Source organism: Ornithorhynchus anatinus, chromosome 8 (assembly GCF_004115215.2).
Source record: "Ornithorhynchus anatinus isolate Pmale09 chromosome 8, mOrnAna1.pri.v4, whole genome shotgun sequence".
In the NCBI taxonomy this organism is placed as follows: Eukaryota; Metazoa; Chordata; class Mammalia; order Monotremata; family Ornithorhynchidae; genus Ornithorhynchus; species Ornithorhynchus anatinus.
Genome location: NC_041735.1, coordinates 10,756,029 through 10,782,531, shown reverse-complemented (window position 1 = coordinate 10,782,531; position 26,503 = coordinate 10,756,029). Strand labels below are relative to the sequence as shown.

At 40.1% G+C, this 26,503-nt stretch overlaps 1 protein-coding gene across 1 annotated transcript in view; it reads left to right on the top strand.

Annotated features, from left to right (window-relative positions):
• Positions 1-26,503, top strand: part of BCAS1 (brain enriched myelin associated protein 1) — a 61,758-nt gene that overhangs the window by 26,022 nt on the left and 9,233 nt on the right. The window contains exons 5-9 of the mRNA XM_029070646.2: positions 2,348-2,548; positions 9,171-9,212; positions 18,946-19,119; positions 23,650-23,715; positions 26,210-26,479. Of these exons, the coding sequence (XP_028926479.2) occupies positions 2,348-2,548; positions 9,171-9,212; positions 18,946-19,119; positions 23,650-23,715; positions 26,210-26,479 (753 nt within the window). The remainder of the gene's footprint in view (positions 1-2,347; positions 2,549-9,170; positions 9,213-18,945; positions 19,120-23,649; positions 23,716-26,209; positions 26,480-26,503) is intronic.

The following is a 26,503-nucleotide window of genomic DNA, read 5'->3' as shown; positions in this document are numbered from 1 at the left end:
AAATATCGTGGTAAAAAAATGTGGAGGGAAATACACTCACCCCAAATATCTGGACAACTAAATACAAACTATTCTTTGGATTTAAGGCATATAGAAAAAAATATAGTGGTGTGGCTCCAAACACAAATAATACCCATGCATCTGCAAGACCTCCTATTTAGGATGAAATATATGATATATAAAAAAGCCCACAACGTCCCTTAGCTTCAGGGAGCATAATGGCATCTTTGTTCTTTGGGAGTGGGACTTGGGAACCTCCAGACATTTACTTTGAGGTGGAAGTTTGCTATGGGGTGGAGGGGAGGAGAGGGTTTGTGTGTGTGTGAGAGAGAGAGAGAGTAAGCAGATCTCTTTCAGAGATCTTCTCAGAGAGGAGGTGTCAGGTGTTATCTCTTCAGGGACTGTCCCCTCCAGCTATTGAAAAGGTCTTTAAGGCAGCAACCTGAGGAGGCAAACTGCTGGCCAATAGACAGAAAGTTACAGAATAAAGCTCAATTAGCAGCTGCCAAGCTTCAATAATCACTCGAAATGGGTGCTGCCAAATTAATTCCACTAGATATGCAGGTGGATTAACCTTAGAAGACACTGATTGAGTTTGGGGTTCTGTTTTCCTTTTAGGCAGGCAATAAATGAGAAGCAGTATGGCCTCCTGGAAAGAGCACTGGCCTAGGAGTCAGAGGACCTGGGTTCTAATCCCAGATCGGCCACTTACTTGCTGTGTGACCTTGGGCAAGTCACTAAACTTCTCTGTGCCTCAGTTTTCTCATTTGCAAAATGGGGGGGGGGGGTCAAGTGTCCTTCCTACTTGGACTGTGAACCTCATGTGGGAACCGATTATCTTGTATGTACCTCAGCACTTAGTTCAGTGCTTGGCTCATAGTGATTAAGAAATACCATCATTATTAATAATAACAATATTATCATTATCATCCTATCACAAGGAGGACCATTATTGTAACAAACTCCTGTGGAGTAGACCTAGATTGCACATAAAGCCAGGCCATTTCCTGTCTTTAGATTTATTTTATTACAAATTATCTGGATTTATTAGTGTAGATCCAGGTCCATGATATTTAAAAATATATATTAGCATACATGTATTATATAAATCCTTCTTACAGAAAATTCCACGTCAATACATGAGTGACTGAAAAGACCAATGTCAACAAGTACAATTGATTGATTGCCTCAGGCTGATATATTTGCTGTATTCGGTGCCTGGTTCTGTTTTCACCATTACCTCCTTTTCTAATTACCCTTTCAAAGTATCGGCTCCTTTTTGGATTGTGGACACCATACTGGACGGTTAATGACAGCTAGGACCCACTTTTTAGCTAGGATGAGGCTTTATTAGAAATTCACGACCAAACCAATAAAATTCTAAAATTCCATACCAACACTCTCTTCTCAAACAGAGGAGTAATTTAAATAGTGTGTCCATTCTAAAATAATAAGTAATGAAGTGTTCATTTTTTATTATCACTAATAATAATATTAATAATAATATCATTGGTTAAGCACTTACTACGTTCCAAACACTGGGATAGGTGCAATCAGATCAGACACAGTTCCTGTCCTGCAAGGGCCTCACAGTCTAAGGGGGAGGGAGAAGAGGTAAATACTCCCTATTTTACAAGTGAGGAAACTGAGGCACAGCGAAGCTTAAATGACTGCCCAACGTCACATAGCGGGCAAGTGGCAGAGCCACAATTAGAAGATCCAGGTCGAAGCAAGAGGCATTTAAGGGGCTGCTTTGGGAGCCAGTTCCGCAGCCGAATCAGTCACAAGACTAAGCAATCACAGACATAAATATATTTGTTCACCCTGGTCATATCGCTTTTGATTCGGTTTCCTGGTCGGGCAGTTCAGTTACTGCATGACAACTGCTTGGAATGGTTTCCACTGCCATGTCTTCAGTGAAAAACTCTATCAAAATCAAAAGCAGGGTCCCCAGCAAGCCCAAAGAAGGGGACTTCTTTCCCCTAAACTTGTGCTCAGACCAGGGAGGGAGGGGAATGCCAACAAGGCCAGGTATGTCTCCCTTTCTCTATTCTGAAGTGCCTGTAGTCTAGCTGATCAGAGCAGCAGCATGAGAAAAATGACCCTGTAATCTGGACCGCTTGCAGGAAAGGGGGCAAAAATGGGCTCTCCACTCTCAACTTTGGGCCTCTCTTCTCCTTGACCACGCTGTCCTGGCAATAACTTTTGGAGAAGCGGTCATACCCACTGAAAGTTCACCTCCATGCCTTAGGAAACTGCTTGGATGGTACTCATCCTGAATCCCCAAGTTTCCTCTCTTTCTCCTTTTAAGCCTCAGATTCATTTTGAATGACTTTTTTGTACACAGACTGATGAAAAGCCACCTGCCTCTTCGGCCATCACCACGTCAGACAAAGCCAACTCTCCAGCTCGAGGAGCCCAGGGGGCCCCCAAGGCCGCTAAAGGCTCTAACCCTGCAGCCCAGCAGCACCCAGCAGGATCTCCTGAACAGGCGAAGGAGAAAGCGGGCCCTACATCCACACCCCTGAGCAAACTATTTCGGAAAAAGGTCGGTACTGATTTTAGCTTCGCGTTCGTAAGGTTGAGACACTAGGGAATCTGGGCTTTTCATTCTTGTCTTCCCTTACAGGATTAAACTTGCACTTAGAGTGACGTTTCAGAGACTGACTATAGGGCAGAAGGAGATTTCTCTCAGGTTAAAACCTGCATTTCATGGAAGATAAAAGCAGATACGAAAGAAGGTTTCGGTTTCTTGAGATTTGGTTGTGGTGCTTCTTTTAGCAGAAATGCGGCAATTTGAAAAGTTGCTTTCTGCTGGTTTTCAGTACAAACCCTGAGTCTAAAAGTACAGTGCTTGCAACTGCGATGAAATGAATAGCTGAGGGGACAATTTTGCTTGATTTTTTTTTTTTTGTTTTGGTTTATTTTCCCAGTTACTATAGAATGTTTAGGTGTCATTCTGTACTGCAAAATCAGGGTTTTATCTAGTTCACACTAGACGAAGATACTCTTGGCATGCTTCAGCCCTAAGGAAGATTTCAAACCGTTACTGTCAGATTTTGTTTTTCCTCAGAACTAGATTTCTCAGGTATGTGCACTGAGAGGAAATGGAGGTGGAGTTATTCTGAGCATTCACATAATTGCCATTGCTAGGGAAACCACATCCACTGTGTGTGTTCAGAACTGCTGCTTCATTGAAAGTGGCAAAAAAGTGCGTACAGAAAACATGGGATGTCAAAAAAGGAGTCAGATGGCAGAAGCAGATCAGCAAATATTTAAGTGAAAAGAGTTATAGAAAGATGTATGTGTGTTTAGTCATCTTTTCTACTGGGCCATTTAGTGACACTTTGAGATGGATAAATATGCACTCCTGCAGCAAACTGCATTGTTCAAAACCTCAAAAAAGGAATGAATACAGTATGAATGGATCTTTAAACCTCTTTCCATCTGTGAAGGTCCCAGTTTAGAGGTGTGCCCCTTCCTCGTATTGCATTTTTTATTCTTCTTGCTTAAATGCTTTAGCTAACTACTGGTGCAGGTTGGTGTCCTACAACATCCAACCCCCTTCCCTCGACGAGGATATTCAGTGATTAATTGGTTCCGGGAGAGGTGCCAGGAAGCTGGAACCTGGAAACCCAGCCCTTCTCTCTGGGACTAAAGTGACTTTTGCCACCCAAGAGGAGTTGAAAGGTTTGAGCCTTTGAAACTCACCGCACCCTCAACCGCACATTTATATATATATATATATACATATCCTTAAATTATACACTACAAATTGCTCATTTATGTTAATGTCTAGCTCCCTTCTAGACTGTAAGGTCATTGTAGGCAGGGAACATGGATGCTAACTCTGTTGTATTGTAGTCTTAGAGAAGCAGCGTGGCTCAGTGGGAAGAGCCTGGCTTGGGAGTCAGAGGTCATGGGTTCTAATCCCGGCTCCGCCGCTTGCCAATAGTGTGACTTTGGGCAACTCACTTAACTTCGCAGTGCCTCAGTTCCCTCATCTGTAAAATGGGGATTAAAAACTGTGAGCCCCACGTGGGACAACCTGATCACCTTGTATCCCCCCAGCGCTTAGAACAGTGCTTTACGCGCTTAACAAATACCACCATTATTATTATTATTAGTCTTCCAAGCTTTTAATACAGTGCTCTGGACTATAAGCTCACTGTAAACTGTAAGCTTATTCTGTCACATACTGTTATACTGTACTGTCCCAAGAGCATCGTACAGTGCTCTGCACACAGTAAATGCTCAATAAATACAACTGAATGATCTGTACATAGTAAGCACTCAATAAATACCATTGATGGAGAAACAGAAGCTGCAATACTTTTGTCCACTTCACTTCCAAGTAGCTACTGAATTCCTGGCCCACTGAGCTCCTGACTTGGTGTGGACCTGAGCAGCCCACTACTGAGAGTAAAAGATGTCAAATTCTGGCAAGCTTGACAAGTCCCACCTAAAATAAACACTATGGGTTCATCATAGAATCAGTCTTTTCAAACTGAATCTACACAGGAAGACTTCAATAAAGATCTGCCTAATTTCATTACTCCCTAGGGACTCGGAAGAATAATGCTTGCCTTTCTGCGACCCCAAGACCCTTTTTCCCCTTTCAAACTTTAGAATATTGGTGAACTTAAGGCATCCCACCCTTTGGAATCCTCCATCCTCTCTATCTTCTCTTGTATCATCCCATGCATATGACCATGAATGGAAAACCTTAAAATAGAAATGAACCAAAGCTGGTTACACTGAAATCCTGCCTGCCCGATGGTGATAATGTAAATGATAAACTCCTCCTATGCTAAGTGCTCTAGTGGACGTGTTTCTCTTAGCCTGTGATACTCACATATCTCTTGAGTAGGATATTAATTATGTGAGGTGATTTTCATCTGCAGATGTAAAAACTAGTAAAATTTAGTCTCTGACCCTTTCAAATGAGCAGAAAGAGCAAAAAGTGAAAAAGAAAACAACATTATAAACCTTATCAGAAATAATCTGGGTGAAGGTTTGTGCAAGTTGCCTTTTCCTTACAACAGGAGGAAATTAGATTTAGAAACCCCAAGAAGGGAAAAATATGGAAAGTCCTGATATTTAAAGACTAATTAAATATTGGCTTTCTAACTCATTTTCATAATTGTCAAGATTATTTCTCAAATAGAAAACATTTTCTTTTCCTATGTTGGACAAATAGTGAAATTTAGCTTTCTGATGTTATGGCCATTGTTTCGATAAAATGATTTTGTTCCTGGCTACATAAGTAGATCCAATTTAAACGCTTTGTCTTTGAAGAAGCTGATTTCACTTCTTAGCATACTTGGTGAGGAGTTGAAATCAAATTAAAGAAAAAATTATATTTCTCCAAGTTATTGAGTTATTGTGGCAGTGTGCTTGTGCTTTGTGCCATCTGAGTCTGTTCAGATGGTTGAGTGGGGACTGAGTACTTGGATATTTTTAAAAATTATTCTGAGTTAATGAACCTAATGTTCCTTATTCATTTCTTTGTCAGATCTATCACTTTTTTTTTGCTAGAAAGGTGGATATACTGATGTTTATCTTTCACTGGAAATTTCAGTGACCCAAATAAACCCCAATAATCCTGAGGCTGAAGAGTGTGGCTTAAACATGGAAGGGTGTTTTTACTTTTTGTTTTGTTTTGGGTTTTTTATGTGTGTGTGCGTGCGCCCATGCACTTTCCTCTATATTTAAGCTACTACTGCAGCAGTCTTTTCTTTCTTTCTTTGAATTGTTTAATTCTATCTGTGCTGCCAGCATCCTGGCTCTAACCTCAACTCAGAAGAACAAAGACATCACTCTGGCCTACAAAGTTTCCTCTGTTGATGCTGAACTGCTACTATTCAAGGCATGAAATACTGGATGTTGTTTTCAGTTTTTGCTTCATCTTTGTCTGAGTTTTTTGTTTCTTGGAAGGAAAACTCTTGAAGAGAAAGTTGTTTGAGGACAGGACAGTAACTTTTGATTTTGCTTAGCTTTGGGGACCAATGTATTAAGTGCCAAAAAATCAAATATACAACACAGTCCTAATCTTCCAGAAGTGAATTCTAGGGATGTGAGAAAGCTTCAAAGAAATACAAGAAGTTAAAACTATACTTGAAGTCACCCATTAAGTCAATTCCTCCGAGTTCTTTCTGCATACTCTCAATTTCCACTGGGTGCACACTTCTTTAACAGTTTGTCCTTTTACTGTGTGTTTGCCTTGAATGGTGTTATGGAAGTAAGGATCTTTTTCTAACAATGTGTATTTTTCTGGATGGAATATGATGTGGAAGAAACAGATGTGCACCTACATGCAGCTTCAGTGGAGGAGCACGGACTATAATGTGAATTTACCAGTAAACTTAGTATTACATTACTGCCATATAACTTCCCTACATCCTCGACTATTTCTGAACTGAGGCATTAATATGAGACTTCCACAACTATATAAAAGGGAGAAGGAGAGGGAAATGGAGATGGAGGAAGAAAGAGATTCTTCACCCCAATTTCCCTTGAGAAAAATCAACCAATCAATAATATTTGTTGTGCATATACTTCGTACAAAGCATTTTACTAAGTCCTTAGGAGAAGGCAATACAATAGAGTCGATAGACATGATCCCTGTCCTCAAGGAGCTTTCAATCTAGCAGGGGAAATAAACACTAGAAAAAATTATATGTAGGGAGAAGTAACCCAGCGGTGTGTGGGGAGACAGTTGGAGGAGTATCAATGTTTATGGGGAAAAGAATCATGTGCATAGGTGATACAGAAAGGAGAAGAAAAGGGTGGGAGATTAGTAAGAGAAGGCCTCCTGGAGGAGATATGATTTTAATAGGGCTTCAGAATAATGGCTAGGCAAGTGGTGAAAAAATTTTGTTTCCTAGTTGCTTGATTTAAAATAGAAAAATATAAATTTATCCTAAAGAACAGCCATATTGAAACTATCAAAAACCTGCATGTCTTTGCCATTCCTAAGAATTATTGAAAGAAGCAAGAGTGGGTAAAAATAAAACAGGCTAAAGGCCCTTGGCATTTTGGGAGTTTCATATTGCAAGCTGCAAAAAGCTGTGGCAAGCACTGAGATGCATGCTAACAGGTAAATAGAGTCCTTGCCCATAAGGAGATCTATAGTAATGTTAATTGGTCTAATAGATAAATCATGGGCCTGGGAGTCAGAAGGACCTGGATTCTAATCTCGGCTCCACCACTGGTCTGCTGTGTCACTATGGGCAAGTCATTTTATTTTTCTGTGCCTCAGACACCTTGTGTGTAAAATGGCGATTAAGTTGTGAGCCCCATGTGGGACATGGACTGTGCCCAACCTGATTATCTTGTATTTATCCCAGTGCTCAGTACAGGGCCTGGCACATAGTAAACACTTTAAATATAGCATAAAAAATAGAACAATGATGTTAGAAGGCTGAAGGAATCTTGGATCTTGTCAGGATTAATCATTAAAATATTATCCTAGAGGCCATGGGCCTTGAAAAGCCATTTAAAAGAGAAGAATGAAACATAGAGGACAGTATTAGAGAGGTTTTCCCCACATTCAGAGAAGCTTGGAAAAGTCCTCAGAGATAATAGACAGAGGATTGAGGATAAAGGTTCTTTTTTGGAATTATACTGAAAATAATACATTACACACCTTATATGTGCCAAGCACTGATATAATATAAACAGATCAGTTATCATCGCTGTCCCACATGGGGCTCATAGTCTAAGGGGGAGAGAGACCAGGGATTTAATCCCTCTTTTACAGATGAGGAAACTGAGGCATCAAGAAGTTAAGTAACTTGCCCAAAGTTACAAAGTATGTGGTGGAGGGAAATGAGGGTAACTAGGAAAAGTAGACTAAGTTGGAATCCTCTAACCTGTAAGCTCGTTTTAGGTAGGGGATGTGTCTGTTTATTGCTACATTGGACTCTCTCAAGTGCTCAGCCCAGTGCTCTGCACACAGTAAGCTCTCAATAAATACAATTGGATGAAAGAACTCTGAAAGACAACTAGAAGCTGCTGGTTTAGCAATGGTGCAACATGGTCAAAATGACAGATAGCTCTTCTTCCCAAACCTGAAACTTGAGGAAATGGATCATGATCTCTAGACTGTACGCTAGTTATGGGCAAGGAGTGTGTCTACCAACTCTAATCTATCGCACTCTCCCAAGAGTTTAGTACAGTGCTCTGGACACAGTAAGCTATCAATAGATACCATCAATGAGCATCATCATCATTGATGACAAAGGCAGAAGCAACCCTTTGTTAGCTATTGGCATTAAACACTTTCTAGCTGAAGACGTTGTAAGATATTTGAGGATAGGAAGCATGGATATCAATTCAATTATACTCTGACAAGCACTTACTACAGTGCTCTACACACAGTAGGTGCTCAATAAATGCAACTGATGGATTACTTGCTGCAGTTGTAATGGCTAGGAAGCACTGTGGACCCTGATGAGAGTCTAATTCAGTAACCCAATCCCCCAGTAAATAATGATTTCATTGAGATCGTATCTTACAGTTAGCATGAAAAAACACACCCCCATTGGTGGCCCGCTTGGTACTATTGAGAACAGAAGGGAGATGAAAAGATCACGAGAAACTAAATGGATATTCGGGTTTCAACCACCATAACCTTTCTCCTCCACTGCTGTAACCAGAGTTATAGTTTCCTTTACTGAACAGGGACTAACTCACTTTCTCAGACACAGGAAACTAATACAGTGAAAATCAGTTAAAATGAAGATGCACTACCACAGGGAAAGGGAGAAGTATTTGGAAACTAAAAGCAAAAACTCTTTTGAAGGCAAGAAATTAGGGGAATTTAGTTGTCATTTCATATTTTGAAGCGGGGTGATTATTCTAGTTATCATTTATAGAGATGAGCACCCCCATGAGCCAGAAGAGATCCAAACAGAGAAGCATTGGCAGGTTAGGTCTGTATTGGATGAGGACAGAATTATTCTACATGTTGGTCTCAAATATCCTGTTGTTTCAAGTGAAGATCTGTTTTGATCTGATAATTTGACAGAAGCTAGCCATAGATGTACACTACTTATGACTTTTCTATTAGCTACAGTTGGGTTTGTCTTTTAAACGCTTTTTAGTCTTTACACAGAAGCTTTCTTGTACATTAAGTGCTCACATTTTTGTTTTTACCCTCCCTTCAGTCCATTAAAGAGGTTCCAGCTCCCCAAAGTCCTGAGGAGAATGTAAGTTCAATATTAAACTGTTGAATCACTCACTTTTCATTTCTTGCCTTCTCTCAGACACTTGAGAAATCCCTTCTAATTCCATAAAAAGCAGGGACCAAAGCAAATACAGTATGGTTCTTTCAGTCCTACCAAAATCACAGTCACCTTCAAGATGCAGTTATTTGTACCTTTTTTCCAAACTAAAAGTGGTTATTTGAATATGGTAAGATCACAAATGGACTTCAACTTTCCTCAAATTTCACTGTAGTTCAGGGACTGAAAGAATCTACTAAATGCAAGGACAGCTTTGTCATTCCACATCGTTGGGGATTTTTGCAGTATCTCCTCTTTCTTTCACCCTGTCACTCTTTTGATCCAGTATCAACCCGCCTTGTTTTATAAATCTTCATAGCGCATACAATTGCACCAGGAACAAGAACACCCATGAAAAAGCTCACTCCAAAGAATAAGTTCTGAATGTCGGCTGCCGGTGAGAGGTTTCATTCCTAACTTCATTAAGCAAATGGTTCAGCCGGAAACCTCAATGGCCTTTCTGGTTCCAGTGCAACACACACTCAGAATCCCATGGAGAGCTAGCCATGAGAAAAACCACAGAGATGAAAACGGTCCCTAGACCTCATCAGATGCTTTGGACGACTTCATGATATTTATTAAGCACTCATTATGTGCCAACCACTTTGCCTAGGTCTGGGGTCAAGATGAGATCATCAGAGACTTAATGGGATGTTCTTATTAGTGGTGCAGACAACCCGCTTGAGATGAACCCATCACCAATTCTTTGACATAATTTGCATGTTTCCATGGGTCTTTCTGGGAGCATTTCTCACACTGATGACTTTTGCTTTTTCCCTTTGATAATGTTATTGAAACCGAGATATCAGAAATCCAAATTTGTTCCAGACGTGTCTGTTGAGAAAATGTTAACTTGGCAGAGAGAAGGTGGGAGGGAGATGAATAAGAGTCACAAATGTGTGTGTTTTATTGTCTAAGTTCTTGTGTGTGCATAAATTTGAGAAAAATCACTTACATCTGCTATTTCCATTTCATGATGACTCTTAGGCAGTGGAACAAATCATAACAAAATCATTTGCCTCTGAGTTTTACGATTAATTCTTTTTGGCACACTCTTCAGGTAATAGAAAGTCTTTAGTCATTTCGCTAGCTTGCATCTTCTTCACCGTGAACTTTAAATAAGACTGTAGGTTAAAATCAGAGCTCTGGTTAGCAAAGGTTTTCGTGAGAATTTTGACCTTAGTGACTTCCTTTTACTAGGGCACTTTCAGGTGTTTGTGGGTGGCACTGTATTAAAGGAACACTTGGTCCTATTATGCTATCTTTTGGCAAAAATTTCTTAATCTCCATTATTAAACATTTTATTTTCCATAATGAGAGTTCTTTTCCTGTGAATTGGAGATTCAATCATTTTAATTCCTTTTTCACTATGGAAAGATCCCAAATCCCATAAATTAAGAGGATGAGAAAATAAAGATGTCTTTAAAAGAACAAAAAGTACAAACAAAGACAATCTCGGTCTTTTCTTCTTTACTGCCCTTGAAGCATTATGCTTGAAGTTAGGGTAATCTTAGGGATAAAGTTCAAAATTGCCTTTTTCCTAAGTACGGGGCGGCCCATGAGAATAACAACACATTTGGATTATCACTTTTTTTTTTAGAACTGAAAAGGAGTTTAGGCAAGCCAGTTTGCTTATCTTGTGGCTAACAGTAATTTTGGTCGTGAGTGTCCTGCAGTAGAGATCAGTGGATTAGAGAGTATCTGTGATGTCAGAGAGGACTAAAAACTGGAAAAACCTAAAAAGGTTTCTGTCAGCCAGATGAGATGCTATCAGGGTTCCCTGAGTGGCTTCAATGGTGAAGTAGAGGTTCAAGATTCCAAAACCATATATCTTGACTACGTAGTAAAACCCAAGATTGATGTTGATGTTGATATTGAGGGATGTGCTCAACATTGTTTGCTCCTGCACATTCATGTCAAAATATGTCCTTATCCAAAAAAAAACCACAAAAAAATATTTCCCAAAATAATCTTAGTCCGTGAGACAAAGCCTAGAATCTTTACGAGATATTCAAGTTGATCCCTTCTTATTATTATTCACTGCTGTAAGAAATGTTTTCATAGACCAAAGATATGAACCTTAACTGGTCACTTTTTCATTAACCTTTTTGAGTTAAATATCTATTCCATATTTTTACATATATTAACAGATAGAATTTTATTATTATAAATAATATTAGTATGCAGTTTAAAAGTGGAAAATTGTTCCCGACAATGCATTTTCCACAACCTCTATCTGAAACCTCAATTGAACAAAATCTAATTAAAGTCTCAGAATGGAAAAAGAGGTCCATCTTAGTGTATGCTGAGATATAAACCACATATTGTCTTCCCAAATTAATTTAAATAATAAACACTACTAAAAATATAAATACCACTCCTGAAGGGGAAAAAATGCAAAAATCCAATAAAATCTTTTCTTTAGGACCACAGATTCTTCTAGTCAATCAAAGAATTGCCCAGATGAAAATTTTGCAATTAGTTAACCATATTAACACTTACAATATGAGAAAGACTGTGCTTAGCACTGAGATAGGTATAAGATGATCATATTGGACATCATCCATGACCCAAAATGGCTCATAAAAATAACAATACGTGTGTTATTAGTTAAGTGCTTACTTTGTAATTTTGTAATTAAGCATTGTATAAAGCACTGGAGTAGATAGAGACAATCAGATCAAACATAGTTAGTCCCTGTCCCGCATGGGGCTCCGAGTCTATGGGAGAAGGAGATCACACATCTTACCTCCATTTTAAAGATGAGGAAGCTGAAGCACACAGAAATTAAGTGATTTGCCCAAAGTCACACAACAGTAAAGTGGCAGACATAAATTAGAACCCAGGTCCTCTGACTCCCAGGCCGGAGTTCTTTCCCTTAGGCTATACTGCTTCTTAATCTACAAGAGATAGGGAGAGCAGATACCTTATCCCCATTTTACAGATGAGGAATCTGAGACACAGAAGTTAAGAGATTACTTGCCTGAGATTACATAGCAGGTCACAGCAGAGGTGGGACTAGAAGATATAAATTCTAAACACAAATTTGCCAATCCTCTTGCATTTCACTAATCCTCCTCAAATTTCTGTGCTCTGTTAATCTGCCTTCTCCTGCCCCCAAAAGTTTCTTAACTTTGGTATTTCACTAGGAAAAAATTTTCTCCATGGCAAAGTGGGGGAACATACTGTTGTTAAGTATCCTGTAGGGGAACCTAACAGTGTTGGGTTTCTAGGTTGGGAATTCCCTGGGGACCTCTGGATTGTAAACTCCCTGTGGGCAATTTACACACCCGACTCTGTTATTCTGTACTCTCCCAAGTGTTTAGTACAGTGTTCCGCACACAGTAAGTGCTCAATAAATAGGATTGATTTTCTGAATGATTGATCCCATTTTGAGAAGCAGCATAGCCTAGTGGAAAAGAGTACAGAACTGGGAGTCAGAAGCCCCAGGTTCTAATCCTGCCTTGATCACTTGCCTGTAAATTCTGGCAAGCCACTTAACTTCTCTGGGCCTCCATTTTCATCTTAAAAAAATGGGATAAAATATCTGCTCTCTCTCCCCTTTAGACTGTGAGCCCTATATGGGTCAAGGACTGAGACGGTTCTGCTTATAGTGATTCTACCCCAAAAGTTAGAACTATGCATTACTGCTATTGTTTTTACTGTTATCAAATGTGATAAGCACTTACTATATGCCAACCATTGTTTTAAGCTCTGGGATAGATACAAGTTAATCAAGTTGGACACAGTCCCTGTCCCACACGGTGCTCACAATCTAACTAGGAGAACGGGCTTGGACTCTGAGGCACTGATTTGCCCAAGGCCATACCGCCAGCAACTGAAAGCAACGGAATTAGAACCCAGGTCCTCTGACTCCTAGGCCATGCTGTTTCTCCAAGAATAGTGCTTGGTGTGTAGAAACCCTTAACAAAGCACTCAGCACAGTGCTCTACACACAGTAAGCACTTAATAAATATGATTGAACAGATATCATAATTATTATTCTACCAAAGTGAGACATCTCCTGGGTAGTATAGTATGTGTGGAAAATGAATTCCCTAAACATTTCCAAGTTCTAGGAGCCCCTGTGCCTTAGTTTTTAGTCACAACGTTACAAACAGGTATTTAGTGTTACAACAGTGCAGTTTTCCAAACAGATGGCCAGGGTTAAAATTCACTTTCCTCTTCAGATCTGAGGAAATACTGGTAGCCTGACATGCTTCCCCTCTCAAGAAACCCATCGGCTTTTTTATGCTCCTTCTTAATGAAGAAATACAGAAATGGTTAAGCATTATATATACTGGATCTTAGATCTATGGCCTGCATAGTAGTGAAGAGAATCAAGTTTACTCTAAAAAAGATAGTCTTCAGGCTATCTTTGAGGAACATGAAGTTCATCAATCAATCAGAGAAAGCTTACCTTGTGTAGAGCACTAAACGAAGAGGTCGAGAGAGTACAGTTGGTGAGATTATTAAAATAAAACAGAATTAAAATAAACAAGCAACTAGATACTTCAACAATTCTAAAGCTTGCTTGTCAACTCAGCCTAGTTTCACAAAGGTAGAACTTCACCTCACCTGGAGAAGCAGCATGGCTCAGTGGAAAGAGCACGGGCTTTGGAGTCAGGGCTCATGAGTTCGAATCCCAGATCTGCCACTTGTCGGCTGTGTGACTGTGGGCAAGTCACTTAACCTCTCTGTGCCTCAGTTCCCTCATCTGTAAAATGGGGATTAAGACTGTGAGCCCCACGTGGGACAACCTGATTCCCCTATGTCTACCCCAGCGCTTAGAACAGTGCTCGGCACATAGTAAGCGCTTAACAAATACCAACATTATTATTAACTTCAGATTTCAAATCAAAGAGGCATACATATTGCCAGATAACAATGTATAAGGTAACCCCGTCCATTTAAATTTAAGGTTTCAGGGTTAATAATAATAATAATGTTGGTATCTGTTAAGCGCTTACTATGTGCAGAGCACTGTTCTAAGCGCTGGGGTAAACACAGGGGAATCAGGTTGTCCCACGTGGGGCTCACAGTCTTAATCCCCATTTTACAGATGAGGGAACTGAGGCCCAGAGAAGTTAAGTGACTTGCCCACAGTCACACAGCTGACAAGTGGCAGAGCTGGGATTCGAACTCATGAGCCCTGACTCCAAAGCCCATGCTCTTTCCACTGCGCCACGCTGCTTCTCGACCATGCATGCAGGGTTAGGACCATGCATGCTGCTTTTATGATGTTAGGCACCGTCCTCCGGTTGGCTATAAAATGTTTAAGGGCTCTGTTGAGGTCAAATTATCTGGGCTCTTTTCATGCCGGTGGCACATTCTTTATTGAAGAAAGGAAGATGCTTTTCCCCCTAGTAAGTGTATTTTCAGAAATAATTAAGTTTCCTCTCTCCCCACATAAAATTCCATTTTATTATCAACCTGAAGAATTGGGAACAGGAAGGCAGTCGGGTGTAAGGAAGCATTGTTTCCAGCACAAATGAATAGGAAATGCAAATGCCGCTCAGGCCCCCTGTGGATGTATCACTCATCCCTTCAAAGCATTTTTTTTAGTACTTGCTGGTTTGGCAGTTTCCAGTGATCAAATGAATGCCCTAACTGTCTGAGGTGAGATCCTGACTAAACCGTGGCATGAAGCAGTCATCTGAATAATAATAAATAAAACTTGAAACAATTATGAGAAATTGTTCAGCTTCCTCCATTGAACAATGTGTTCCCAAGTAGTAGACCTTCTGTTCCCAGCACCCCGGTTACACTGGTGCACAGATAATTAGATACGATAGGAGGGGAGGTAAGATGATAAAGTACGCCCAGGGTCAGCGTAGTTGCTAAGCTTGTTTCTTTCTTTTTGTTTTTTAAAGCACGGTCTTAGTTTCAGTTTAAAAAAACAAACAAATGAGATGATGTGCATTTCAGTCTTTCGAAGCAGTGAGGGAATGGAGCCTTGCTGTGCACAGAAGTCTAGTTTTGAAGTCACAACCCTGAGAAGTAACCTGGACTAGTGGAAAAGGCACCCGATTGGGTGTCAGGAGACCTGGGTTCTAATCACAGCTCCACCCCTTGCCTGCTGTGTGACCTTGGGCAATTCATTCAACTTCCTCTTTGCCTCCTGTTTCATCTCCCTCAGACAGTGAGGCCCACATGGCACGGGACTGTATCCAGTTGTACCTATCCCAGCATTTAGAAGACCGTTGGCTTTATAATAAGCTTGTAAATGCCACCATTATTATTAATATTAGTATTGACATTATTAGTTTTGATATTCGAACCATTCAGTCGTATTTATTAATTCATTTAATAGTATTTATTGAGCGCTTACTATGTTCAGAGCTTGGATTAGACTGTGAGCCCGTCAATGGGCAGGGATTGTCTCTATCTTCTGCCAAATTGTACATTCCAAGCACTTAGTACGGTACTCTGCACATGCACATAGTAAGCGCTCAATAAATACTATTGAATGAATGAAAGTACAATTTGGCAACAGATAGAGACGACCCCTACCCAACAACAGGCTCACAGTCTAGAAGAGGGAGACAGACAACAAAACAAAAGAAGTAGATAGGCATCAATGCCATCAAAATAGGTAAATAGAATCATAGATATATGCACATCATTAATAACATAGAGTAATAAATATGTACAAATATACACAAGTGCTGTGGGGCGGGGAAGGGGTTGAGCAGAGGGAGGGAGTGGGGCAACGGGGAAGGGAGGAGGAGCAGAGGAAAAGGGAGGGCTCAATCTGGGAAGGCGTCCTGGAGGAGGTGAGCCCTCAGTAGGGCTTTGAAGAGGGGAAGAGAGTTAGTTTGGTGGGTGTGAGGAGGGAGGGCATTCCAGGTCAGAGGTAGAACGTGGGCCAGGGGTCGACGGCAGGATAGGCGAGGACGAGGCCCAGTGAGGAGGTTAGAGGCAGAAGAGCAGAGTGTGCGGGGTTGGCTGTAGACGGAGAGAAGGGAGGTGAGATAGGAACGATGTTTCTACATAGCAAGTCTAGTGTTTTTGATGATGTTTCCAAAGTCCTCAGTGTACCTTAGAAAAGGCTGGTGTGGTACTGCAAGCCCAGAATGCACCATTGGGCTCCCTATCCAGGCAGACTCACTGAAAATAAAGAGGGCCCCAAGTGTTCTGAGAGAATCACACAAGTGGAATGGAGCTTGAGAATTGATTTGGCCCACTCCCCTGAATCCAGACAGATAACAAACTAGCCCACCCCAGGCTGCTTGCCGTCTATTCTTTAAGCTCTCAAGTGCATATCCTGGTCAGGAGTCTGAAGAAATGTCTTATCATAATAATCATGGTGATATTAAACATTCACTATTTGCCAAGCACTGAGGTCAATATAAGATAATCAGATCAGCCACAGTCCCTGTCCCACACGGGACTCATAGACTAAGTAAGAGGGAGGATAGGTATTGAATCCCCATTTTACAGATGAGGAAACTGAGTCACTGAGAGGATGAAATGACTCGCCTAAGGTCTCAAATGGGTAATTGGTGGTGCAGGGACTAGAACCTGGATCTCCTGCCTCCCAGACCTGTGCCCTTTCCACTAGACCACACTGCCTAATAGTTTCACCTCTATGGAAAAATCTTACTTTTGTTTAAACCCATTTCCTCTGTTTGGCCTACCGGGGGCAGACATCCTCTGCCCTGACTAACTCCTTATTTCCCCACCTATTGGCTCTCTTCTCTGCAATGCCTTTGCATTTACCTGTGTACCTCTTAAACATTTCGATACCCCACTCCCAGCCCCATATCGCCCCATATCGCTTATGTACATATACTTATACTCTGCCATTTCCCCGTCTGTAATCTGTTGTAATGTCTGTCTCCCTCTCCAGATTGTAAGCTCCTTGAAGTTAGGGATCACATCTACCAACTCTGTTATACTGTACTTTCCCAAGCACTTAGTATTGTACTCTGCACACAGTAAGTGCCAGTGATTGATTCATTCAGTCTATTGAAGGCAGCTGTTATGATCCCTTTCTCTACTCCCTCTGGATTCAACTCCAATTCCTTTAACCTTTCCTCAAAGACTTCATAAGTTTGTCTGCTCTTACCTGGACCCGCTCCAGTTTCTTGACATTCTTTTAAAATTGTGGTGGCCAACTGAACACAATATTCCAATAAAGAGCTGACCTGTGCAGAATTTGGAAGAAGAAATACCTCCTGGCTCTTAGAAGTCATATTCCAGTTAAGCCAATTTTGTGTTTGGATTTATTTTTTTTAAAAAAGCATTACAGATCTAGCTTATATCTGGTTTAAGTCCACTCTGGTGCCCTAGCCTTTTTCGCTGTCCTGTGTCAACCCAACCTTTCCCTTTTTAGTATCTGAATTGCTTTTGGTCCCAAATAGTCTTGCCCTTCACTTTGCTGAATTTCATCCCGGATTTTATAGGATAACTATTCTAACCAGATGAGATCATTCTGAATTTTATGCCTGACATCTAACGGCTGAGTGATCCACCCCAGGGAATATCATCAGTAAACTTGTTTACCTAGACTCTCAATTCCTACTTCCAGGATAAGGATATTGAAAAGTCTTATCCTTCATGAGATGTGACTCCATATATCATTACATGTTAACTCTAAGTCCCAGATCACTCCCCTTTCAGTGTTCACCTACCCAAAAGTAAGATGCTCAATATGCTAACTTATAGATGAGAATGTCACATAATATGAAACCAAACACCTTACTGCATTCTAGACCATTATATCTACTTCTTTGTCCAGGGTCATGTCACTTTAAAATGGGAAAAAAAACAATATTGGTTTTGCAGTTTATTCCTCTCAAAGTCACAATGGTTGTGTCTAGTATATTGTGATTTTCTAGATAGTCACAAATAGCAATGTGATGTTTGTTAACTGTTTGTTAGCCCTTACTCTGGATCAGATGATCAGAGTTGATTTTTTTATAATAATTTAACTCATCTCTGTGCCTGAAGAAGTCAGCCATCTAAGATGCCCTCTTCCCTTCAAATCCATTTTACTGGCATCCCAAATCTGCATAGATTTGCTTTTTCTAAAGTTTAATGGCTTTACCAGAGTTCTCTCCTCCCATTAGATCTTGGTCACCTCACAATCTCTTCCACCAAGGTTACCATCATTTTTCTTCACTAGTTCTAGACTGTTAATAAGAATCAGGTCAAGAAGGACACATGCACTACCTGATTCTTCTCTCTGCAAAGTAAAAGTGTTCCTAGTACAACATAAAAATCTGTTCAATAATCTATAGTCTACAGAATTATTTTTCCATCAAAGACGTTTTCATCCACTCTCTTTTCCTGACTCGTAGACCTACAAGAGGCTTCTGTTGCCTGTCATTCTTTTCTTCTTTCATCTTAATCCAGACATTCCCTTCCCATTGACCTCTTGATACTAGACTCTGTGAACGTATCACTGTCATTCGATCCATTTTGCTGCTCTTTAGAATATTTCAGCTTCTTCATTATTCACCAAAACTCTTCCAGACCATAGAGAAGACATTCAATTCACCACTACTTTTAGTAGATCTGCCTGGGAATATTCAACTGCCAAACTGCTCTATATCTTGGAATGCAATGGACGTCAATACACTCTCTTCACATTTAATATTCATAAACAAGTGTTGTTTTCCCGTCATAACATCTGGTCAAAAAATAAATGCAGGTCACAAGAGATGTAGCAGTACAGGTTTCAATATCCGATGAAGTACACACGTCATTACAAACGGTGGATCTCAATGAAGAGGAGAATAGGAATAATAAAGCTACAGAGGTAAAGCCCAAAGGAGAAGAAAATAAGACACCTCGGAAAAACCTGATGATGTTTTTCAAACAACTGGTAAGATATTTGCTTTGGACAACATAATCTAGCATTAATCTCTCCCGTTACAGATGACTGCATGGATATTGCAAACATGTTTTGAGAATCGTGTAAATACGTAACTTAGCTTCCGAATTGTCCTCTTCTCTCTGTGCCTTGAACGTAGGTTCAGAGAAAGAATTCTAACTGACATGAGTCAAGAGTCATTTAACATTTGAAATCTGAAGTAGCATAACTCAATTTGCAACAGTGGCCAAAATTAAAAATCTATTCTAGCCAGTAAGAGGCCCCAGGTTTAATCCAATTCTTTGAGAGGTGAGCGTACTCTCATTTTCCATGAGCCTTTATTTTCTGGTGCTTTACATTTAAACTTTGGAGAATGTAATTCTGCAATTCCAGAATTTCTATTAGCAAAAACTCATTGTGTGTGTGTGTGTGTGTGTGTGTGTGTCATTGGGAGGTTCCATGACCTAACGATTTGGTCTACCGCTGCTGACTCATTTATTACGGCCCATCCAATCCTTGTTTTCCTAGTTTCAAAAAAAGCACTGTCAATCCAAGGAAGGGACAGTGTCTATTGAGGTAGGGGTATATGTGCTGTAGGGATCATCAGTGCCTTAAAACAGATGGGCAAAGAATGCATTCTGGGGGATGTCATGTCCAGCAGTGCCTTAGAAGTTACATATCTGGGTTTTGAGCCCACTTGATAAACATGAGCAATTTCAAGAAGGGATGGGCAAATTCGATCAGTCTGAATTCAAGCAGGGCCAGATCAACACTAATCTTTCAATTGTGTGTCCTTTTAATTGCCCCTTGGAAGCCCCAGGCATAATTTGAAATTATTTCATGCACATTGACCGGGCCTGGAAGTCAGAGGACCTTGGTTCTAATCCTGGCTCTGCCACTTGTCTGCTGTGTGACCTTAGACAATTCATTTGACTTCTCTGTGCCTCAGTTGCCTCCTCTGTAAAATGGGGATTAAGACTGTGAGCCCTGTGTGGGAGAGGTACTGTGTCCAACCTGATCATCCTGTATCTAATCTGGCACCTATGTCAGTGCCTGTCACATAGTAAGCACTTAACATTTGTTAACATTTGTTAACAACATAAGCTTGTTGTGGGCAAAGAATGTGCCTGTTTATTATTACACTTACTCTCCCAAGCGCTTAGTGCAGTGATCGGCACGTATTAAGCACTCAATAAATACAACTGAATTAAATGAATGAATGAAATATCATTTTAAAAAGAGAGAACGAGAGCAACACTTATCTGAATCTTACTCATGGGATATATTTTTTGTTGCTAAAATCAACTGACTCCCCAAGAGTGAAATGGAGTTTATTTACATAACACATCACAGTGCTTCCTAACTGGGCTAGACAATGGACAGTTTCCCAACATGTTTTGCCAAAAGTACAAAGTCAGTTTTCACACTTTTCAGGAACTTAGTTTTAGACAAAGGGAAGCCCAGGTAGCAAACACACACACACACATACACCTTGGTACTTTAGGGTATTATTTTCTGGCTTCTAGCCTTCATTCCACTTTAGAGCCCTTCGAACGACATCAGCAAAACTTCGGTGTTTTACAGGATAGTACCAATCTGGGAAGGTTTTATTTTATTTTTTTTTTAATTCTGTGGGCCTTTAGAGATAGCTTTCTTTATAGAAACAATCAAAGGATCACTATCTTCCAAATGGTTAAAAAAGAGTTCACTGGTGTGCTAGTCTCATCATGTTTGGTTTGACAACTACGAATATTCTCTGCCACGCAACCGACCAAGGGGCTTCCCCAGGTTTTAGAATAACTGTACAGCACAGCAGTGGCTTCAGTTGCTCCATAAACAGAAAGCAGGTTCTTTCATGTGAAAATTCAACTACAAGACATAAAAGAGGAGTAACAAAACTTCCCCACCCCCACCCCCCCCCCATTTTTTACCCAGGAAACTATTTTTCCTCTTCAGGAAAAGTTATAACATTATTGTTTCCACCAATGTCACCGGCTCGTTTGAGAAATGATATTTTGGAGACATCCATTTTGATTTTGATCAAATACCCACTTTAACATTACAAAAGCCAGCGAATATCTAGTGAATCTATAGCTTGCACTCCAAATACCATATTGATTCTATTGATTCTAGTAAAACCCCACTGAAGGAAAGAAACTATGAGATTACATCTGAGGAATAAAATGTCTGAAAGAGAAGGATCTCGCTCTGTTTTCGGCGTGGGTCACTTTATTTCAGCTATAATTTGATCACCACCATTATCAACATAAATATTTTAACCACACATCAAGAACAAGTCAGATTACATTCTTTATCTCAATTTCCTCTCCAGAAATTTCCTAAGAAATTCACTTTCACGCCCCTCCCAAGCCTCCCCCCAACGAAACTCACGGGCACAGACACGCATATAGGCACCCACACACTCACACAGAGTTGCCTCCAATCAGACTACAAGAAACAGATTCCCTTGCTCTGGCTAAAAATCCTGGAGCAGCCTCAAACCTCTAATGAATTCCTGTTGCTGGGATGGATCACCTAGGCTAGATTCACAATCAGTATTTGTGGTCTGGTCTGTTCTGGGTTTCCCATGGAGATACAGCCTTTTTGTGTTGGACTGCGGTGTCATCTAGATTTTAATCTACTCGTTATAAACAGTCAGGTTCCCAAGACACCGGTTTTGCTCTACAAATAGCTATTAGGGAGTTCAATTCTCCCATATTCTCAATACAGTATTGTGTAAGCTTAGCTCCATGGGGTCAGGCGGAGATCACGGACCAGAACGTAGTGGCATTATTGGCGTATTTACCACACTGGGTTTAAACAATTCTACGGAACTGAACTGAGCCCTCCCTCCCCCACCTTCAAAACCTGGGAAACTAAACTTCACTTAGTACGTTCATCGAACTCTTCCTTTAAATTGAAATTTTAGATAATTTTAAAGATCTTTTAAATGGAAATTTTAGGTCATTTGATGGAGATATGAACTGGAAACAATAGTCTTAGCTGGAATATTGAGTAGTTGAATAATAATATTGGGTAATGCTCAGAAGTCCGTCATGGAATGTGTGTCAGTAAAATAAAATGTGAAAACGATTGTGTTGTTACCTGAGTTTTAGCTGCAAGCACCTAGTTATTGTTTAGAGTCCAGGACCGGTGAGTGCTTTTGCTCCCAAACATTGCTCTTCTCATTATCTTCAATTCAAAGTAACCAATAAATTTAATAAAGAAAGAGCTCCAATGTCATACCATAAATGTTCCCTGAAAGTAGTTAGCGCTAGTCAAACCACCCTAAAATCCTTTTTCTTCTTTTTAATTAAACATTGGGGAATTTTTGACATATTTGACAAATGACTGATGTAAAAAGTATAACTGGGGAAACAGTGTGATCATCTGACTTTACTATTAGGTGTAATAATCTCCCATTTAGAGAGAATCTTTGGGTCTGACGGCTTTCAGTTCTCCTCTCAAGTATCTGAGAAAAACTGTAAATAAAATATACTGCCTTGAAGATAAAACAACACTTGCAGTTTGTAATGTTGGATTTTCTTTAATATGGCTATTTTTACACCAAATCTTAACTTAACAGTTAATTTATCATTTTATGAATTTGTTTTTTAATTTTTTTTTCAGCGGGGGAGAAACGGGCTATTATTGGGAAAAGAAAAGTTGGAGGGATTCTTTCTATTTCATCAAGAGTTTGGATTTATTTCCAGTGAGCTCCTCTTCTATTGCCTTAGGCTCTGCTTTCATTATGTTAGCCAAGGTCTATTGATGCCAGGAAATGCTGCTGCCTAAATGGAAACTCTTCTCAGTGGGTTTATAGGAGAGAGAGCGAGAGAGCGCGCGCGAGAGAGATTAAATCTTAAAACCATGAGAGTTTTTAACTGATACCAAATTGAAGTATCACTTGGTAGCACATAATATCCTTCCTCTGTAAGAAGGCATAAAAGAGGCCTTTGTTTTTCTAGAAACAGGGAACTGAACCCTTATTCTATACCCAAAGTGTTTTTTTATTGTTTAAGAATCCATTCTGATCTTTTTTTATATGCCTTCCACAATGCCAACATGCTTTATTAATTAGAACGTGAAGTCATACTTTATAAAAGATTTGGACTGAGTTTGAATACAGAGAATCCAATGCACCACAGAGACCAATCTGAGTAAAAGTATGCATGTTTACAATCCCATTCTGGCAGTGATGGTCTGTGGGAGGCCAGAAAGGTGCAGTTCTTATTCCAAACTGGATGAAATTCATTTTACTATGTAGAACCACTTTTCTTTCATAGAGAGAATGGACAGTAGGCACCTGTGGGTAGAAGCATGATGTCTCCTTATTAAGTACTAAACAGGAGGACCCCCTTCATGGGAACACAACTCAGTTATACAGGCACCTTCTGGGATGCTGTAGTTGCAGGGAGAGAGCAAGAAGATCAACAGAACAAGGGAATCAAACCAGCTTTTCCATTCATTCCCCACATTGCTATCCTAGTGATAGTTAAAGGAAGTGCCTGCCCACAGACCCATATCTGTTTGTTCTTTTAGTCAGTCAGAGATGAGGGTGAGATCACCAATTCAGAAGAGTCTAAGAGCAAAGATCCTGAGAGTCAAGTAAGTGAACTGTCTCTTCATTATATGGTGACGGGTTCAACTTCAGATTATTTCCTCTTTTGGTTCCTCCTGGTTTTCAAGTTCAAATCTCCTAGTCACCCTGTTTCTGGGCTAATTCTTGTGATCTGTCTTGTCTGCACTTGAGAGGTATTGTCAGATTGAAAATTCTCCATAGTCAGTCTAAGCAACAAAAGTGAAACATTAAGTCAAACAATTAGGGAGTTTGCTTTAGCTGAGTAGAAATGGTCATGGAACTTATGGCTTTTTCTGGTTTCAGGAATCAGAGTGAAGTGGACCCAGTTTTTTACTTGAAATGTTTTTCTTTTCTACCATTTGTAGAAAAGTCTGCCCCCCCTCCCCCCGGGCCATGGAAAAAGTGTCCAGTTTGGGGTCTTGTAAAGCCATACAAGATAACCTCCGTAGGGAGGTTTTCCTTGTTTTTCTAATAGATGACCAGAAGAAGATGCGTAGTATTTGTCAAACAAAGTCTTTACGGATGATATTGGTCTGATTTCATTATCACAAAAGATGTGCTCATCTTTAGACTCGGTAGGCAAAATAGCTTCCTTATCAGAATGAGAAAGGCTAATACCAGTGACCGTGTTTACTCATTTACAGCTGATTTTGTGTTTCTTCTACATGGAAGGTAAACATTTTTCTTTCAAGAGTTGTATTTTTCCTGAACGCTGGGTCATTTAGTGGAAATGAACCCAGCTATCTTGTTAATGAAGCTCAATACTTCTTTGAAGAACCACCTCCACAGAAAATTAAATATGGCTACTGCTTTCGATTTGGAATACCACTTTGGATGGTATTTTCTACCGATAATAAGGGGGCATTGAGAAGAGCAAATAAAAAGTTGACTTTTTTATGGTAAGCGCTTACTATGTACCAGGCACTGTATTATAATCAGGTTGGACAGAGTCCATGTCTCACATGGGGCCCACAATCTTAATGCCATTTAAAGATGAGATAACTGAGGCACAGAGAAGTTAAGTGGCTTGCCTAAAGTCACATAGCAGACAAGTGGCGAAGTCTGGATTAGAACTCAGATCCTTCTGACTCCCAGGCCCGTGCTCTATCCAACTAGGCCATGCTGCTTCTCACTTGGATCGCTGTCTAAAGAAAAAAAGTTTCTAAAAGCAAAAGACAATACAAGTCAGTGTTCTTTTTAAAATTACATTATTCCAGGCCTTTAGGCTAGATATTAGGCCAATCCTTTGGAAGCATAGATAATCTGGGGTTCCTAAAGCAGTTAGCATCAAACACTCACCCCAACTGGATTTCCTGAAACCCAGTCTTCTCATGGCAACCAGGTGTCGACACAAGTTCTTTCACTAAAACAGTCACAGATGTAATCTGCTGGGGCGATTCTCCAATACCCAATCTAGTCTGTCATATCCGATGCTTTTCTAAGGAAGATATTATTCACCCCAATGGAAAAATGTTCTCCTTTGGAAATGGAGCATTTAAGAGGCATTTCTAGAAATGTGAAGAATAGAAAAGTCAAAAACATCTCAACTCTGTCCTTAGAAGCACTTGTATTACAAGCATTAGAATCCATGATGCCTCTCCTTCAAACAATCCAAATGACTAATTAAGATAGTTAATATTGGGGCCTTATTGGGGTAAGAAAAACCTGACCCCTGAATTAAATAATCCAATTTGGTTAAAAAAAAACTTGCTTCAAAGTATGAGTTCTTCTAAAGTGTTTGGTATGTACTCAATTTGAGCACTTCAAATTGCCATGCAAATTTGGTATTCAAAATAATGTAATCTTTCTTAGAAGTCCTGAGTAATAGATGGGGCAGAAAGATTATGGGTAAATGAGACTACTTTAGCATCTTTAGCCTAAAGAGTCACACCCCTGGTGCTTTGTGTGGGTTCTGAGTATTCTGCTATTCAGAATTTCTTTGTTGGCTGCTGCTGTGCACTCTTTATCCTCAGCTAAAATGTGATTTTTGTTTGTTTTTCAATAGCAGGGCTGTACCGTATCCAATTCCTATTTTGTTTCAGCGGTTTTATTTTATTTATACAATCTCACTTGTTCTGTGGTCCTCTGTGTTCTGATATTTCAACAGCATCATCATCGATGGTATTTATTGAGTGCTTATTATGTGCAGAGCACTGTACTAAGTACATGGGAGAGTATAATACAACAATAATAATATGTTTTTACCTCCCAGATTCTCTATTTCTGGTATTTATCACTCAAAGTACATCAGTCCTATTTGTTTTCAAGGTTATTAAGGGATTCTGAAACCATGGTTATCTTTTTGCGTACTTTGATATGGGCTTATCTTTGGACGGCACCAAACTTCTACCCTATTTTCCTCGCAAAATCAGCAACCTCAACATTGACCGCCACGGATGTAGAAATGGTAGAAATTAAAGGGGAGGAATTTTCTCTCAACAGGTGGGTTTGCTTCATCGTATTTCTTGACTTCAAATGTTAACATTCTCACTAATGATAGTGTTTTGTAAATTGCCTTAGACATCAGAGTCCACAGAAAAGATAGCCTCTCCGGGGAATTCTGAGCCTGCAGGATCTGGGCAGAAGAACAAGGAGGGCTCAAAAGACAAGAAGGCCACTACTGAGCAGAACAAGCAGAAAGGCAACAAACACGAAACCAAAGAGCAGTCCAGCACCGCGGACCAGCGAATGGCTGAGATGAACTCCGTGCAGAATGGGGGAGATTCTAAAGAAAGCCCTCAGAAGAGACCGGAGAAGCGGCAGTCACTCGGTGGCTTCTTTAAAGGCCTGGTAAGTTCATTTCTTTTTGAACTG